The sequence below is a fragment of the Osmerus mordax genome, chromosome 7 (genome assembly GCF_038355195.1).
Source record: "Osmerus mordax isolate fOsmMor3 chromosome 7, fOsmMor3.pri, whole genome shotgun sequence".
In the NCBI taxonomy this organism is placed as follows: Eukaryota; Metazoa; Chordata; class Actinopteri; order Osmeriformes; family Osmeridae; genus Osmerus; species Osmerus mordax.
Window position 1 is genome coordinate 11,195,228 of NC_090056.1, and position 17,876 is coordinate 11,213,103.

General features: G+C 46.1%; 3 protein-coding genes across 3 annotated transcripts; 2 read left to right on the forward strand and 1 right to left on the reverse strand.

Annotated features, from left to right (window-relative positions):
* Window positions 1–86: 86 nt before the first annotated feature.
* LOC136945439 (proteasome subunit alpha type-7-B-like) lies at window positions 87–2,292 on the forward strand. The gene is made up of 7 exons (XM_067239251.1): window positions 87–253; window positions 367–493; window positions 651–775; window positions 1,339–1,461; window positions 1,541–1,660; window positions 1,742–1,804; window positions 1,876–2,292. The coding sequence occupies exons 1-7, from the start codon at window positions 158–160 to the stop codon at window positions 1,960–1,962; spliced, it is 741 nt and encodes a 246-aa protein (XP_067095352.1). The 5' UTR covers window positions 87–157; the 3' UTR covers window positions 1,963–2,292.
* lsm14b (LSM family member 14B) lies at window positions 2,095–4,654 on the reverse strand. The gene is made up of 8 exons (XM_067239250.1): window positions 4,483–4,654; window positions 4,225–4,388; window positions 4,022–4,151; window positions 3,689–3,880; window positions 3,422–3,502; window positions 3,143–3,301; window positions 2,788–2,929; window positions 2,095–2,701 (listed from the first exon to the last, which is right to left on the reverse strand). Exons 1-8 carry the CDS (start codon window positions 4,601–4,603, stop codon window positions 2,542–2,544), a joined length of 1,149 nt encoding a protein of 382 aa, XP_067095351.1. The 5' UTR covers window positions 4,604–4,654; the 3' UTR covers window positions 2,095–2,541.
* A 552-nt stretch (window positions 4,655–5,206) lies between these two features.
* LOC136945440 (transcription initiation factor TFIID subunit 4-like) lies at window positions 5,207–14,106 on the forward strand. The gene is made up of 16 exons (XM_067239252.1): window positions 5,207–5,904; window positions 6,062–6,844; window positions 7,849–8,003; window positions 8,174–8,290; window positions 8,385–8,504; window positions 8,696–8,818; window positions 8,926–9,015; window positions 9,233–9,475; window positions 9,676–9,811; window positions 10,409–10,520; window positions 11,004–11,173; window positions 11,251–11,381; window positions 11,531–11,656; window positions 11,814–11,870; window positions 12,017–12,136; window positions 12,238–14,106. Exons 1-16 carry the CDS (start codon window positions 5,640–5,642, stop codon window positions 12,403–12,405), a joined length of 2,916 nt encoding a protein of 971 aa, XP_067095353.1. The 5' UTR covers window positions 5,207–5,639; the 3' UTR covers window positions 12,406–14,106.
* Window positions 14,107–17,876: the final 3,770 nt, after the last annotated feature.

The following is a 17,876-nucleotide window of genomic DNA, read 5'->3' on the forward strand; positions in this document are numbered from 1 at the left end:
CGCATGATGTCTGTCAGTGGCGCTGTAGCCCATTTCTCATGAATTTGCTGCATCATAAAGGCGAATACTTTCACTTTTATTTTAGCACTAGGAAGCAAGTTGACAAATAGCTTCAACAGAATTCAGTTAGCTTTTTCTTTTAAAATAAACTGGGATCATGAGCTACGATCGTGCCATCACAGTTTTCTCACCTGATGGACACCTGTTTCAGGTGGAATACGCACAAGAGGCTGTTAAAAAAGGTTCAACTGCTGTACGTAATGTGATGTATGAGATTCATAAGTTTCCTTTCTGGAATCATCAAACAAACATGTCAAATGCATTTAGTGTATGTTTTCTAAACTTAGTTTGATAAATTATTCTAAGGTTGGAATACGAGGCAAGAATATAGTTGTTCTGGGAGTGGAGAAAAAATCTACCGCCAAACTTCAAGATGATAGGACAGTGCGAAAAATCTGCGCCTTGGACGACAATGTCTTCATGGCATTTGCCGGTGAGTCTGCCGAGTCCACGCTCATCTGGCTCATATGGGACAGACTGGCACTAACAAATTAAAATGGCAATGGCTAAGGATGTGCAAAGTAATCTGGGTTATTTTAATTTTGCGTTGAATATATAGTGCTAATTGTTAACATGTGTTTCCTGATTAGGGTTGACAGCAGATGCCAGGATCGTCATTAACAGGGCCAGACTTGAGTGTCAGAGTCACAGACTCACTGTGGAAGATCCAGTCACAGTGGAGTACATCACACGCTTCATATCCACTATTAAACAGGTGAAAAGGAACAGTCAATGGCCGGGTTTCCCAGATTCGTTAAGAAGCTCTTAACGCTAAGAGCTTCTTAGGAGCGTTCTAAGACCGTTCTAAAGAAGCTCTTTTAAGCTTAATTTATATTTAGGTCGCGTACACTTTTGAAATGGTCGCCGACGAAAAAAAGAGTGTCGCTCAGGCAGCTGCATTTATACTTCGGCAAACAGTCGCCTGTGCTCAAGGTTCGCGTGACGTAAACAGAATCATTTTACCGTTACATTCATAGCTATGGTTACATTGTTAATGCTTTGTAGCCTAGGTGATCAATCGGAGAAACTGACCATCCGCGCCAGTAGAAATTTCTCCTGGTAGGCGACACTTCTAAGCGACGGTTAAAAGTGTCGACCGAGACGTCATTTCTGTCGGTGACCTTTTCAAAAGTGTCTGCGACCTAAGTATAAATTGGGCTTTAGCGTTAAGAGCTTCTTAACGAATCTGGGAAACCCAGCCAATATTTGCTGTTAACATTTAGACTGAATGTTACAATCACAATTCATCTTTGAGCTGACAGACATCCCCTCTTCTAGCGGTACACCCAAAGCAATGGACGGAGACCATTTGGGATCTCCTCTCTCATTATGGGGTTTGATTTTGATGGAACTCCACATCTGTATCAGACAGACCCCTCAGGAACCTACCATGCCTGGAAGGTAAAGGTTCCAAAACCAACCTCTTCGCAGGGAAGAGCAAAACATGAAAGAAAAATAACGTGACATTTTATTTAAATAGGCAAATTGCATTGGAAGATCTGCAAAGACTGTGCGTGAGTTTCTGGAAAAGAAATATAATGCTGAGAACATGGAGTCTGACACGGAGGTCATTAAGCTGGTTATCAAAGCGTTGCTTGAGGTGAGACTTCACCATTCTCCTACTGTACTTTATGCTACTTGTAATATCCGTTGTTCCACAATGCCTTATTTTACTTCACAGGTTCTCCAAGCAGGTGCAAAAAACATGGAGGTGGCCATTATGAAGCGTGATGAAGCATTGAAGGTCTGTGTAAACCACCAATGTCATCATGTAAAGTACATGTACCACATAATAATCCCCTTCCTCGTCTCTAGATTCTAACCCCAGAGGAAGTTGAGGAGCATATTGTTGCCATTGAGAAAGAGGGAGCAGAGCAGCCGAAGAAAAAAGGGACCATTTGAAGAACACATTGCTTTGTCAAATTTTAAAAAGTCAGACAACTCAGAATATCCCCTTTTCAGACTAATAAATTAACATGTTTAACAAAAATCACAGATGTCTCCTCTAATGGAACAAGTCAACTCAAGAAAAGCTTAGCAATATCCCATGTTTAATCGTAGATTTCACTCAATTTTCCCAAATTATAGAAAACAAATCTCTACATGGGAATTAGTCTTTAAGGCAGAATAGTTTATCTATATTAAGTTATTTGCACATTATTTACATCAACACAAAATTCAATCACCAACTATACTACATTAGGATGACCACCACTATGTATACTTATTTAGTAAGTGCTGACAGTCTGCAATACTAAAAAGCATTGGCAGATTCTAAAGTAAAGCAAAATATGTATAACAATGTACATTAAACACTCACTTGTTATGCAACACTGTACTGTGGTCAAATCAAAATATTTTAAGTTACTGGTCAAATTAGATGGTGAAAATGCTGTAGATAATACTTCTAATAATTCTTAAACAAAAAGTATGTATGGATAAACATACAAGACCATAAAAGATGGTCTAAAGGGCCAAAGCTCACAGCCTCCCACTCCCAGCTCTCACAGAAGGCAGACGCTGTGCAGACCCCTGTCCTCTGCGTCCACGGAAGCCCCCACGGAAACCACGGCCCCTCAGGAACCGACCAGGAACCCCAAAAGTCTCCACATTAAGCTTCCGCTCCTCTGCCCAGGTAGTTCTGGGAAGCATACAAACAACGTTTGTATGCTAAAATATATATCAATCTTCTTTTATTAAATGAATGATGAGCCTTCAAGAGTTTACCTGGGTTTGTTATCTGACGAGATGTTATCAAAGAAACACTTTGCTTTGTCATAGTAGCATTTGGGCCCAAATGGATCCTCAGCCATAGTCTTCTCAATGATTGGCGTGTCCGTTCCTGGGTCCTGCGTTTCCTCCCCATCATCTGGAAAGAAATAAACCCGGTGAAATAAACCCGGTGAAAAAACCCAGTGACCCTCCTTTCCAAATGTAGGCAACACATTCAAATAGTTCCTTCTCCACATTTCAGTGTCAAGTGAGCGAACTTTAACATGAATGGAACCCTTGGTAATGATAACGTGTAATCATGCTTTACATGGGCAAGAACATTGAATGGAAAATGGGTTACACAATGGACCTTTTATGTTCAACTTGTCCTGCAGCTCCATCTCCAGCTCCCTGCTGAACTGAGCATTTGCAGAATCAAAATCAAAGTCTGTCTCAAACTTCAGGGTGCTAGGCTTGGAGCCTCCCACGAGAAGCTGACCCCTGCCTCGGTTCCTGGACCTACGAGCTCCTAAAACAATTTATTGTAAGAATAATGATATTGTATATTATTTTAAGAAAAATATTCCAACTGAAATGTTTAGACTTGACTTCCTTTCAGTTGCTTTTCACAAAAGGTCCATCTTTTTACCTTGTCTCTTTCGTGGTGGGGGTTGGTTTTCATCATTGCCCTCATTGTGTACTTGAGATGTTCTGCGCTGATCTGCCCCACCTGAATGTGAAATTGGTTAGGGTTATGGATGTTCAGGCAGTTTTGATCACACCAGGGATGTCTCCATTGGACCATAAACCCTACCCGTTGTCCACAAATCAGAGGCTGTCCAGTTGTCCACGCCAGCAGCAACCTAACCTGCTTCCAGGATTAACCCAAGCTCCACCACTCGTGCCGTCAGCTTACCCGTTTGCCCAGAGCCTCTCAGAGTCTGTGAGCTCGCCCCCTCCCTTGCTCGCTGGGGCCTGCTGGTCCCCCTGCCCTGGTCTTGGGATATAGTTGAGCCCCTCTTCTGCCTGGCCTTGTCTGCAGGTACAGTCTGAACCGCCTGCTCTACCATAGGACCTCTTCTCACTTGAGGGCCTTGCAGTCCAGGACCTGGGAGAAACAAGGATTAGCAGGTTTGGGGTTCTGTCATGAGTCACCATTTAAACCTCTAATCTACAATGAAATATTAATCTGAATCAAGACTTCAAACATTTTTTATTGCACAAACTGCACATTCCTTAACTGACTCACCAAGGCCAAGTGCAGCAGCATACTGTTGGTTAAGCAGAGAGCTGGCTGCGAGTTGGTTGTATGACGGCATCCTGAATGGACTGAACGGTCCCTGAGCAGAATAGGAGCCAGAAGAGGTGCCTAGGGAGGACTGGACCACCCAGAATAGGAAATAAACAAATGTAATAAAGCCTTACAAAAACATAACAGGTTTGTGAGGTTACCTGCACTATCGCAGGATCCTGGGGAAGGCCATGGTGAGACTTTGGAGGCTCACACAAGGTGATGTCTTTGATGTCACTTCCTCTGAAAATGATATATTCATATATGTCATCTTTAGGTGGTGTTGGCCTGTCTGTGGGTCTTCCTTCAGTTCCAAACGACCTCACTGTCCAAAACAGACAACGATACAGAGGTGAAGTTGCAATTGTGGTTTAGTATCTACTCAGCTACATGGTTTGAGCAGAGTATGCACAACTCACCTTTGGCCAAGACCACCGTTGAATTCACCGTGTCAATAGTATACAAGATACCTTCATAACGATTTTGGGCCTTGGACACCAATCCTATTTTACTACCAATATAGGGTGTTCCGCCGCTCATGGCTGATGAACAACAATATTCGTTCTACTCCCTGCGTTTGTTCTCTTGCTTGAGCACATGCCTCCAAATGTCCGACCATTTGAACGCATTTTATAGAGAACCATTTATACAGGGGAGCCACGCCTATTCATTTAGATGCACCTGTTTTGGAGTGCGCGCGTGTCATATCGTGCTTACTTTTGATTTCGCTAAGTAGATCATATATTTTCATTCATCGTTTTATTATTCACAATTTACCTTATTGACAGACATCCGTCCAATATGCTTATGTCCCCAAAATAAATGTCTATCTGTGTGGTTTACTTGTATTTTAACACAGATTGTTAAAATACATGATTGAAAATTGTCTTAAACACTTAGCTGTTAAAACCCCAAAGCAAATGATTGCCTACAAATTTGCATACATTTTTTTGTCCCTTTATGTTAGGATTGATGCATGCACTGAATCATCTTTTCGTTTTTAATAATTTTATTTGTTTACTTAACGTAACACAATTTTCAGGTGCAATATAAAAACGGCTGAACATATATTATCACACAAAAGGATAATCCATCACTTCAAAATGTTAACGGAAAACTAGTTTATAGAAGGCCAGAGCAGGGAAAGACCGGTCCCATACTGCCTTCAGTCGTGCAAGAAAGTTGATCAGTCGCATGTTCGGTTTGACAGCGAGCGCATGATAGCGCTCTCGTGCGCCTTAGCAGCTGCTGTCAGACTATAGAAAAAACAACGCAGCCATTTTGAGCCTGGTGCAAAAACTCATAAATTGACAAATAAGTTAATGTTATGTTCTTTAGAACGGGCGAAAATCTACATCAATTGGTAACATTATCGACATCCTATCGCTCATTTCCATTTGGCAACATAGCCACCGAGAGTAATCCTCAGTCTGTCGTCCTATTTTTGCTGTGCTATCCCGTCCGACTGGCATTCTGAAATGCAACTTGCAACCATTTGTCCCAAGCTTTAACTCCAGAAATAACCAATCACAGCACTCTAGAATCCTGTGTCAGGAGCGGTATAGCCAATCCACGCATGCGTCTCACGAGCGAACGTAACAGGGCAAAGATGGCGGCGGGTTCCGATTTGCTGGATGATGTTTTCTTCAACACAGAGGTGGACGAGAAAGTAGTTAGTGATCTAGTTGGATCTTTGGAGTCTGAGCTCACGGGATCGGGTCACGGAGACTCCACGGTCAGGGTCCAGTCTTCAGCAAATCACATTGGCAACTCAGCAGTAGGTGGCAATTCCAATGTCCAGGGCAGCAAAATGGGACTTTCACAAGAGCTTGCTAAAGCAGGTAAGATAGCTCCGCTGCTGACTCTGGTTAGCTGGCGCGCTGTTATTGTGATTCAATCTGCTTTCAAATTAAGTATTAATTGACAGAGCTATCACTAATCAATTTTCCGGAATAGTCGACATCCCGCCCTCTCACTCGTTTGTTTTCGCGGCTCTAGGGACTGGTGGAGTGCAAGGCGGTGTCATTAATAGTACGAGGTCCCAAGGTTCAACCATGGATGCAGCAGCCGGGACCACATCGGCAGCGGGATCGGGAATGGCAGGCGGTCAAAGCAAGTTGGTCGGTGGGATTGTAACGGTGGCAGGCAGCGGAAAACCTGAAACAACTGGTGTGCAAACTTTGAATGGAAGTAGCGTAGTGATAAACTCTCACAATTCGGAAAGCTCAACTAATAGCAGTAGCAACAACACTTCACCAGCTACCACTATTGTCAACAACGGACCTGGCTCTGGATTCAAAGGAAACGTAATTCTTTCATCAACCTCTGGCACTGTCATTCAAACTCCTTTAATTAATACACATAATGCTGTCACATCGACTGTAATATCTCAGCCTTCCTCCACTTTGAACAGTGTGCCTACCGTCACACTCGTGAGGCCGCCTATGCAAACCCCCGGAGCAAATACTCAGCAGAGCGGGAGCAACACAGTTCTGACATCAGCTGTCAGCGTTGCCAATCCTGCATGTTCAGGACCTCAGACTAACAAATTCGAAACACCAAAAACGATTATTCAAACAACAGCACAGATCGCGGCGTCTAGTGCTACAGCTGCAGTGAAAAGCCCACCGACTTTACAAAACGTAATAAGGACTTCCACCCCAACAACAATTGCTGCAAATCCTGGCGGAATACGAGCAATTGCTCCGCAAGTGTTGGCCCCACGGCTTGCCCAGCCTCAACAGAATGCTCCAAACATCCAAAACATTCAGCTTCCGCCAGGTAATTCTGATTTTTTTTAAGTACGCCTGTGTAGATTACCTGCTGTTCATAATTAGATACCAATTTTGAAACATCGTCTCCTTTCCTAAACAAATTGATATCAGTAAATGTACAGTAAACCTGTTTAGTTACCTTTTTTAGGAAATCGTTGCCATAGCATACACGTTCCCATTATTTGAAGAGAGAAATTGTCCAGTAGCAACTCGGTTCTACCTCCTCAGTGTCTATGTGAGAGTGGGTTTGTATGTTGCACTTCGCAGTATGTTTTGTCTCTTTTCAGCTGAGGGAACAGTATAGATTTTCCCTATAAGGGTTGGCTCAGAGCAGGTGGTATGGTTTGGGGTATTTTCTTTCTGAGGTGCTGGCCAGACTTCAAACATGAGTGGACCCTGTATCAAGGGAAACACTGACATCAACAAGGACAGGCTTAGCCAAAAACATGTTTGAGCAGCATGTCAGAAACAATGTCAAATGAAGCAATCTCAATAAATTGATTCTTTCAGATTTATGACTGCCCAGCTCTGTTCCTGAGAGCCTTGCAAATCATTCAAATCTGACAGCAGTTAGTTGACAGTTACAAGTATAGTTGCAGAATGCAGGAAACCTGTTGCCTATAATTAGGAATATTTTATATATTTGGAAAACTTGAAACAACTGGTGTTCAAACATGAATTGAAGTAGGCCTAAGTTGTGAAACTGTCAAGTTGGAAAGCTCATATAATTGCGGTCTCAACAGCATGTCCTATGTTGTCACAAAGGGAAATTATGGGTTATTTGAGAGAGAGAGAATTCTACAGTATGCTCAATTTCTGTGTTTTGCAGTTTGGGTCTATGTATTCATTGTAATGAGGCAAATGTTCCCATGGAAATTCTAAGATCATGTTTTCAACATCTGCACACCTATGGTCACAGCATGGGTGTGTCTATGTTAGATGTTTGAGTCATGGTACTGAGCCCTGTGTGACTTGTCACCCTGACCCTTCCTGACCTGCGGGTGTGTGCAGGGATGGTCCTGGTGAGAAGTGAGACTGGGCAGCTGTTGATGATCCACCAGCAGACCCTGGCCCAGATGCAGGCTCAGTCCCAGTCCCAAAGCGCCATGGCACCACGGCCAGCCACACCCACCAGCACTCCCTCTGTCCAGATCAACTCTGTTCAGGTACTGCAACAGACACACCTTTTCCATTTGACCAACACCCTATCACACCCAGCTACAGATGGATAACGTTGCACAGCATATAAACACAGCCTACTCATGATCAGTGTGTTTTATCACCTCCTGAAATGTAATGAGGTTTGAACCCCTGTGTCCTCTCCCATGTCCACCAGGCTCCAGGGTCCCTGTTGACCCGTCAGGTGTCCCCCACCAGCATCATCAAGCAGGGTTCCCCAGTGCAGGCTAGTGTGCAGGCCACCACCACGCTCCAGAGGCCTCCGGTACTGCAGGTAGACACCACTCCCCCTCTGTCGGCCTCACCACCAATCGCAGTCCTCAGACTCACCCCAGGTGGCCTTGCTCTCTGTTCTCTGTGTCCTGTAGAACACCATCATGCTGGGAGGGTCCGCCAGCACCCCAGGCCAGCCTCTGGTCACCCCCTCCCCAGGACAGGCTGGCTCTGCTGCGGTGAGGACCCCCGCTCCTCCCTTGGCCGTCAGCACGGTGAGAGAACACCACTGCCCTGCCTGAACCAGGGTGTGCCCTGGCACCACCACAGATCAGTGATGAGGGCTGTTCAGCATTTAGACAACCCGTTTGTCTTTTGGCTCTTACAGTTTCTGCTCTTGGACTGGGTTTAGACACCAGTGACCTAGTCATCCTTAATATGATCTAACGCGTGTGTGTGTCTGTAGGAGACTGTGGAGAATGTGAAGAAGTGTAAGAACTTCCTATCCACGCTGATCAAGTTGGCGTCCAGTGAAAAGCAGTCCTCTGAGACCACAGCCAATGTCAAGGAGCTGGTCAAGAACCTTCTGGTAAAAGCCTGTCTTGTCTGTGTGTTTGTCTGTGTGTCTGTCGGTGTGTGTGTGTTTATTAGTCTTCTATTAAAGCCCTTTCTGTCTGTGTGTCCCTGTGTGTGCAGGAGGGGAAGATTGAAGCAGAGGACTTCACTAGTAGGTTGTACAAGGAGCTCAACTCTTCTCCTCAGCCCTACCTTGTGCCTTTCCTCAAGGTGAGACAGCTGCCTAGCAGAACTCTGTGCTGGAGCCAGGTCCTCATCTTATGGATGTGGGCTTTGGCTGACAGCAACTGTTGTTGTAAGTCTTTTCAGTTGTTCTCTTTTTACATTTCTTCCATGACACATTAAGAGCTGTTATTGCCATGCTGTAGTCATGGTCAGATATGACCACTCCCTCAAACCCGCACTTCTCCTTCTCTGCTGTTTCCAGAGGAGTCTCCCTGCTCTGCGTCAGCTGACCCCAGATTCGTCAGCCTTCATCCAGCAGAGTCAGCTGCCCCTGCCCAGCGCCCAGCCTGCCCCCGCCCCAGCCGCTGCCTCCACCGCCCTGACTGCCGTGGTCTTGGGGGGCACAGCCACCCAGAGACCCCCCCTCTCCTCCAGTAGCAGTGTGGGGGCCAAACAGTCCCCTGTGATCAGCCTGGCCCACACACCCCTCAGCAAGCCCAGCCTGGTAATGAAGCCCACAGCTCAGCCTTCACCTGGCCTGCTGCATCTGCTTCAGTCCATCAACCTGCTATTTTTGTCGCCTTTCTCTTTTTCTGTCCCTCTCATTTTCTCTCCCCCTCTATTTCCAACTTTCTCCTTTTCCCCCTTCCTCTGCCCCTCCCCCTGACTCCTTGCTTTCCAACTCTTTCCCTCCCTCCGGTCCAGATGGTGCCCCAGCAGCAGGGGGCGCTGGTGAGACCCCAGGTGACCCTGTCCCAGTCCCCCATGGTGACCCTCCGAGGACAGACCCACAGTCGCGTCATCATGGGCCAGCCGCAAATGGTCAAGCATCTGCAGGCAGGTGTGTGTCCAGGCCCACTCTTGCCTTGGGGGTTTCCTACTGCCATGTCTGCACATTGAACCGTGTGAAGTGAGCACACATGCTTTGCTTTCCCCGCTCGGTGATGAATTCAGACGTGTTGACATGAGGCTAGTCTGCTATTAGTGTTTGTATGGGCCTAACTTTCCCTGTGGGGTAGTTTTCCACTAGGCTGCCTGAGGACAAACACGCATCATGTGAACAATGGGAGTGTGAGAGACAGAGGGGAGGGAGAGGGAGGGGTGGCAGGGCTGGATGACGGAGACGGTCAGGCAGAAGTGTATCAGCGTCATCTGTGACCGGCTGCTGTTAGGTAGCGTAGATGGCAGTAATGTGATAAGTGGTGCCGTGTCGATCGCCGTCCGCTCCTGGCTCCCTCGACACGCATGAAACACTGCCCCCCTGTGGCACAGTGGGGATGGATGTCCGTGGAAACGCAGACATGGGTGTGCAGACCCAGAGACACACTTGATTTGCTGTATTAGGTCCTGCCGTCCGGCCCGCCGCTCCTCACCCCTCCGTGCCCTCTGAAGCCATGAGAGTGAGCAGTGTTGAGTTTAACAGTGTTGTCCCTGGCAGTGCCTGTGATGAAGCAGCCTCTGGCCCCAGGGGGCCGACCAGCAGCAGGGCCCTCGTCTCTACTGACGGCAGCTCAGAGGAACAAGCTGAAGGAGGCGGGGGGAAGCTTCAGGTTAGCCAACACACACACACACACCGTACACACACACACACACCGTACACACAAACACACGCCGTACACACAAACACACGCCGTACACACAAACACACGCCATACACACAAACACACGCCATACACACAAACACACGCCATACACACAAACACACACCGTACACACAAACACACACCGTACACACACACACACGCCGTACACACAAACACACGCCATACACACAAACACACGCCATACACACAAACACACACCGTACACACAAACACACACCGTACACACAAACACACACCGTACACACAAACACACGCCGTACACACACGCACCACACGTGACCAAATGAATGACATTCTTAATGCATGAGAAAGCCATACTTTAATAGCCGAGCTCGAACATATTAATGACGGAAAGGCCTGACTTGTCTCTGTTTTTTCTCTCCTCACCTTCCATTTTGTTCTGTCCCTCTCTGCCATCCCTCCATACAGGGACGATGATGACATCAATGATGTTGCCTCCATGGCTGGAGTCAACCTGTCGGAAGAGAGCGCCCGTATCCTGGCAACAAACTCTGAGCTTGTTGGCACGGTGACCCGTTCCTGTAAGGATGAGGCCTTCCTCGCTACCTCTTCACTGACCCGCAGAGTCCTGGAAATAGGTGAGAGAAAAAGACACACACACACACACACTGACACAGCAGAAGGGTGACACACATTCACACATCTGTTTTAACAGGTAAGAAGTTTGAAGTCGCTGAACTGGGCCCTGAGGTCATAAACTACATATCCCATGCTACTCAGCAGCGACTCCAGAACCTGCTGGAGAAAGTGTCTGAGGTGGCACAGCAGAAAAACATCACATTCAAGGTGAGCCCACACTACTGGGCTGGGATCCACTCCTGAAACACTGAGCTGGTATTTGTTAATTACATTCTCCATCCTTTCTTTCTGTTTCCATCCCCTCCCCCCCTCCCTCCCCTCCCTCCCCTCCCCCCCTCCCTTCGTTGGGCCACCAGGAGGATGATAAGCACGAGCAGGCGAGTGATGTCCGGGCTCAGCTCAAGTTCTTTGAGCAGCTGGACCAGATGGAGAAGCAGAGGAAGGAGGAGCAGGAGAGGGAGATCCTCATGAAGGCTGCGAAGGTAACTGATCCCAGGACAGGGTAGATAAACACCCAAGACGCCGTAGCTCACCAAGACCTAATTTGACCCAGCGTCCTGGCTCACCTTATCATCACCCTAGGATCTTTAGCACCATCTAGTGGCTGTGAAAAGTGCTAACGTGGTTCTTCACCTGCAGTCTCGGTCGCGGCAAGAGGACCCTGAGCAGCTCCGGCTAAAACAGAAGGCCAAAGAGGTGAGAGGAGAGAGGCCATGTATGTTTTAAATTGGAATGTGCTCGGATGAAAAGAAAAAAAAGTGCAAAAAAAAAAGAACATTTTCATCTGTTAAAACTTTATATGACACAACTCCTGTGCGTGTGTGTGTGTGTGCGCGCTCCAGATGCAGCAGCAGGAGCTGGCCCAGATCAGACAGAGAGAGGCCAACATGACTGCCCTGGCAGCCATCGGCCCCCGTAAGAAAAGGAAGATGGACTCTCCCATCAGCGGGGCCACAGCTGAGGTACAGGCCCCTGGTGCTGAGCAGCCAGACGCTCCTCTTACAATCACCACACATTACTGTAACCATGACTACGTACTGTCTGTCTGTCTGTCTGTGTCCAGGGCTCGAGCTCTGGCCCCTCTCGGGAGGGGGGGTCGGGAGGGGGGGGCTCCAGACAGTTCACCCGCCAGCGCATCACCAGGGTCAACCTCAGGGACCTGCTTTTCTGCCTGGAGAACGAGAGAGAAACCAGCCACTCCCATCTCCTCTACAGAGGCTTCCTCAAATAGCACCGAGAGACCCAGGCCCCACCCAAAATACTACACTGACCAGCTCCACTCAAACTCCTCCACATGGGACAGAGGATGAGCCCTCCCTGTTATTCGTACATCCCCCTCCAAGGTGATGGCACAGAGGGATAATAGAACAGCAGTGTGCTGAAGAAGCTCTCATGTTGTGAAACGCTCATGGAGAGCAGAATGGGCCTGGAAGCCTGGCAGGCTCCCACCAGACCAGGCTCCCACCAGACCAGGCTCCCACCAGACCAGGCTCCCACCAGACCAGGCTCCCACCAGACCAGGCTCCCACCAGACCAGGCTCCCACCAGACCAGGCTCCCACCAGACCAGGCTCCCACCAGACCAGGCTCCCACCAGACCTGTCATAGACTGCCTCTACTGCCCTGCTTGTCAACTGCATGCTCCTCTTTTGGAGGGGAAACATCTTTAGAATTTTTTTTTAATTTAAAAATGTTATTAGAAGTGGGCTTTTGTTTTACCAGGTCTAACAAACCAGTAAATGCAGTCAAATCATGTATCAAGCATTCTAACATAAGGCTTACAAAAGACCTGGGCAAAACTATGGTTGATGACAATGTTGATTCTAGTTATGGATACATTTTTATTTTCTTATTTTAGTAACCATAGAACTATTTAACGCTTGTGGATTATTTTAACTTCACTAATCGTCTTGTCTTCTGCTGAGTTGCCTTTCTTGCCAAAATAAGCCATATGAATCATACATGTTGAACTCTTCAGGTTAGGTAGTGTTTAGATTTAATCTGATAGGAGCAACATTCTGTCTCTTAATTTAACTGTATTTACTCCTTTCAGCTTTGAATGATCAATGTTTGTCCCTGTTGTGCTTTTGTTTTTGACTTGGTTTGAAATGAGTAATAATTATTTATGTCAGCGTTTATGTTGATGATTATGATGATATATTGTGTATGCGTGCGTGTGTGTGTTTGTGTAGGTGTTTGAGTGTGTGCGCGTGTGTGTGCGTGTGTGTAGTCCGTGTGTAGTCCATGTCCTCTGGCCCGCTGGAGCCCCTGCTGTGGTGGGTCAGAGTCCTGGAGACACTCTCATAGACCTGCCACAACACACCCCACCAACAGGATAGACTAATTACTATTTTTGCAAAACAAAACGGAAAAGAAGAAGCTGATTCACAATAATTCATGATTGATTGCACTTGTTTCAGTAAGACTATTTTCCAACGCTGGATGCCTGGAGGCCCTAGTATGTAGTCGTGGTGACGGACTGCACCCGGACACATCTGCTTTTGGAGTCAGTTGGTCAGAGAGACTTGCCCATTTTCTATCTTTTTTATATTTCCTAGAGCACATACTAATTGGTTCTTTATACTTGTTTTGTCATGTTTTATGAAAGAATGTCTATGGATGGAACTTTTATGATATACTTCAGTTTGTCCAAGTCTTGTTTGGGTCTGTCAAAAGAGTAGGTCAGATTTGTCTTTTTTCTTGCATTCTGTCTCAAAATAACCTGTTACACACCTTCCTCTCCTCTCATATTCATTAGATTTTCTACCAGATGACACAGTTTAAGTGGAACAGCTGAAGTATCAATATATATTGTAAATTTTGCACAGCAATTTGTTGATATGTAAATATTCTAATTGGACAAAAAAGTTTTTAATTGTATCATTTTATAGAGGATGAGTGAGTATGATCTCCCTCGTTGCAAATAAATAAGGAAAAAATACAGTGTTTGTGATTCCACTTCCTTTGTTGCACTAAAGAGAATGTCATAAACCACTAAATGTATTATTGCAGGTATTCCAGTGTCTGTGCTTGTCATATTGATCATGCTGTTCATTCCTCTTTAAGTGAATACAAAGGTCCCACAGGGGGGCGCTAGTGCACTTTAATAGATCTTCATCTTTCCAACTTGAGAAAGGAGAATCCAACTCATTAGACCAAAAGTCCAATGTATAGTCTGTGGTGACCACTTACTGTATGAAGGCATGTGCCCCCAACTTGTGTGTGTGTGTGTGTAGGGGGGGGGTTAAACTGCTTCAAGCAGAAAGGTGTTAATTGATGTGAAATAATAAAGAACCAAACAGTTCTTGTGGCACAGATCCAGTCTACTCAGGATCTTCGTGATGACCACCTCTTACTTCCCACTCTCACTGAGTCCAGCAGCATATCAGGCTTGCTGCTGGAGAGCTGCATCAATCATCTGCTCATGTGTTCAGACTGACAGGACCCTGTATGGGATGGAGCAGCCAGTCCAGCAGCTCAACAGTCCTGTCCTCCTCTGCCCTTCCTCCTCTCTCTGAGGCTGCTGCGTACCCCCATCTGGAGATAATCCATCACTGAACACACACACACAAGTGTGAACTTTCGCAGAAACATGTTTTTGTCTGATGCTATGTATTTGATACCTGCAAGGTTGTTTGCTTTGCTTCAGACAAAGTTGCTGCCCGTAAGTCAATATCTTGTTTTGTATTCCACACAGTGTCTTGTGTGTTCTTCAACAGCATATAGATATACAGCATTAGATACAGACATAAATCCATGCCAGTGTTCTAGTATTCACACAATGACATCAGACGCTTGTATAAAGCATGATCAAACCTTTTTAAAGAACCTGATTGGCAGAAATGCATTTGGTTATCTTCCTAAATACGAACGTATAGTGCACAGACTAAAGTGGTACTAAAAAGGGAAACTAAATAGAATATTGGAACAGAATGTTTTGCTAATACAGTCACATAACAAATCGGTCTACTAGACACTCCAGTTGGCAAACTACTGGAGACTGTCCCTCAAAGAAACACCTAAAGAGCAGTCATCTGTAGTGGGGCTCACATGGAGATATGGATTTAGCCTCTCTCCAGCCTTGGTGGAGGAGACAGAGGAACACTGAAGAGGACTGGAGGTCCCTGAGGGCCCAGAAACAACCTCCGCCTGCATCCTGCCTGCGTAATTGAACAAATTAGCCGTGAACAGCTGTTACCTGTTAAAATGACCCGCTTTCATTTTATCGCCGTGGACAAGAGGTCTGATAGCATCTGCACACTACAGCTGTCATGCATTCTGAGTAGCTCACCCATTCCTGCTTTCAATATATCATGACAAACATAATTACTTCAACATCTCATTTTATGGATTCTACAAATAGCTAAGCGCACCCAGCATGCCAAGTGTCCATCAATTACAGCCTCAGTCTGCCGGTAGGCTTGCATCTCCACTTGACTGCCTCAACTTTGTTAAGCTGTTTCCATTAATGGAAAAGAAGACTGTAATGTTATCTTATGAGAAACTTCAGCTGGCTCATTTTTATGAAATTACACATAACTGCATCCCATGGCCACACACCTGATGACTATGTACCAATCACATCCGTCATACACCTGATTCCCATGTGCTAATAACAACATGTTGCTGTGATCACTCAATACTTTGCCAGGAATACCACCATGCGCTACCTGTAACTTGTCTGTTTGTATTGTTGAGTCCCAGTGTCTCCCCTTCTCTTCATTCTCTTCCTCTACTATCTGTCCAGCCACTTGGGGGATCTGAAGAGCTCTGAGAAACCCAGCTGGGACTCCAGGACTCACTCGCCTGCCTGGATCATTCATTCATCAATACATTGTACAATTCATTTTAGAGTCTAAGTGCCAAATACTTAGTCAAGACTAATCCTATTACTATTTGTTGGGTAAACAATTATCTTTACTTCATTCACGGGTCTCTCCTGATTTAAATACACATTAATTTGTTTGTTTGGGTTTGGAACTAAGTGTATCTAAGAGGATATTAGGTTCAAATTGGAACAGAGTCTTCCAGGAAATATCTGCCCCAGTCCAAAAATTGTTTTCCCATGTCTTCATTATGTTAAACTCTATTGTACATGAGGTAAACCTCTGTGTACAATTGCTGCCGTGTGATCAATGCCAGTACAGGCTGCCCAGGTGGTAATTCACTTCCTAAAGTTCTCTAGGAGGTCTTGTTCAACCCATTTGAAACTGTCTGGGTATGTTAGTGTTAAGCTGTGTGGGGCCTGAGCTGCTCAGAGTCCTGTCCTCAGAGAACCTCATCATTAAATCTTCAGGAGACACAATAACAGAATTTGTGTGGTGGCCAGAGGCTCCAGAAGGTTAAGAGGTCTCCACAAAGTCTTCAGAAGAAACACAGATCAGGTCACAGGCCATTGTGTCTGTGACTCCTGGGTTATTAGAAATTGTCATTTTTAATCCGCTTCTCCCTGGCCTCTGAAAAAGTTCTATAGTGATAATACAGAAGTGTTGGGGGGACTTGAAAACTTGTAACAAGACAACATTCACACACACATACACACAGCTTGAAACATGTTTCACCACCATCTTTAATATTTGTTAAACTACGATTATTATGTTTTCTATCGCGAGTAAAGCCCTATGAGGTCGACAGAAGAAAGAAACGGTGTCTGTTTAGTCCAGCATCAGTGGTACAAACGACAGCAAGAAATGATTGATTGTCTTGAGGAAAACTCTCTGAGCACTTACTGTGTAGTAAAATATACTGTTGGCTGCAGAGTTGGGTGAAAAGCTGTGGAGAGTAATGTGATCTGGATGCTGGAATGGAATCTAAATGTGGTTATGGCCGGTGGAATGGACCAAGCGCCCCTCTTCTCTATCTCCATTCCTCCCCAGGCATAATGTGGTCAGCTGCAGCTCCCATCCCTGGGGCCTTGTCCCCGTCACCCAGGAGGAAACATTAGCCCTGCCCGCAGGGCCCATCACCATAAACCTCAACAGAACCCTCATCCCAAACTGGCTTCTGTCACCACGATGTCTCGTGATTGGTCCTACTGAGATGGTGCATTGGTAGATTGAATATGTTTTAAGGAGGTGATCTCAAGTTGTGTGATTGTCTCCTGACTCTGTTTGAGGTCCTGTTGACTGTTTGAACCCGCTCTCTGTGGAACAGATACCCTCACCAAGAGTGTCTCCCTCTGCTGAAGAGTTCATGACGGGGGCAGTGGTCTATTTGCATACAGCCCAGCCGTTGCCGTTTATAAATCAGCTCTCCATGTTAGATAATAAAGGCAATGTGGCCAGGGTGTTTGTTTAGTCTTATTACAGCCAGTGACACATCACCTTCAGGGCTGCTCCATTACTGGGGGAGAACAGGCCCAGATCCCCACCGGGGCACGCCACTAAAACACACATTAGATGCATATCCTAGACAGAACACAGCTATCCCATCAGACCTGGGCCATTCCCTGCTCTCCTCCACTCACCACCGTACCTTGCTACCAAATATCCCCCCCCACCCCACATCCCCTACCCCCGGAACCCCAGGCCATGAGAGGGGAAATGAGACTCTCCGAGGGAGAATATGGGGAAATTGGATAAAGAGATGGATGGATGGAGTAGCCCATGTCTACAGAGAACCCTGAGGGCAATCTCATATCTGACTGTATTATACACTTCAGAGCCAATTTAAAAGTCTCTCTCTCTCCCTCCCTCCTTACCTG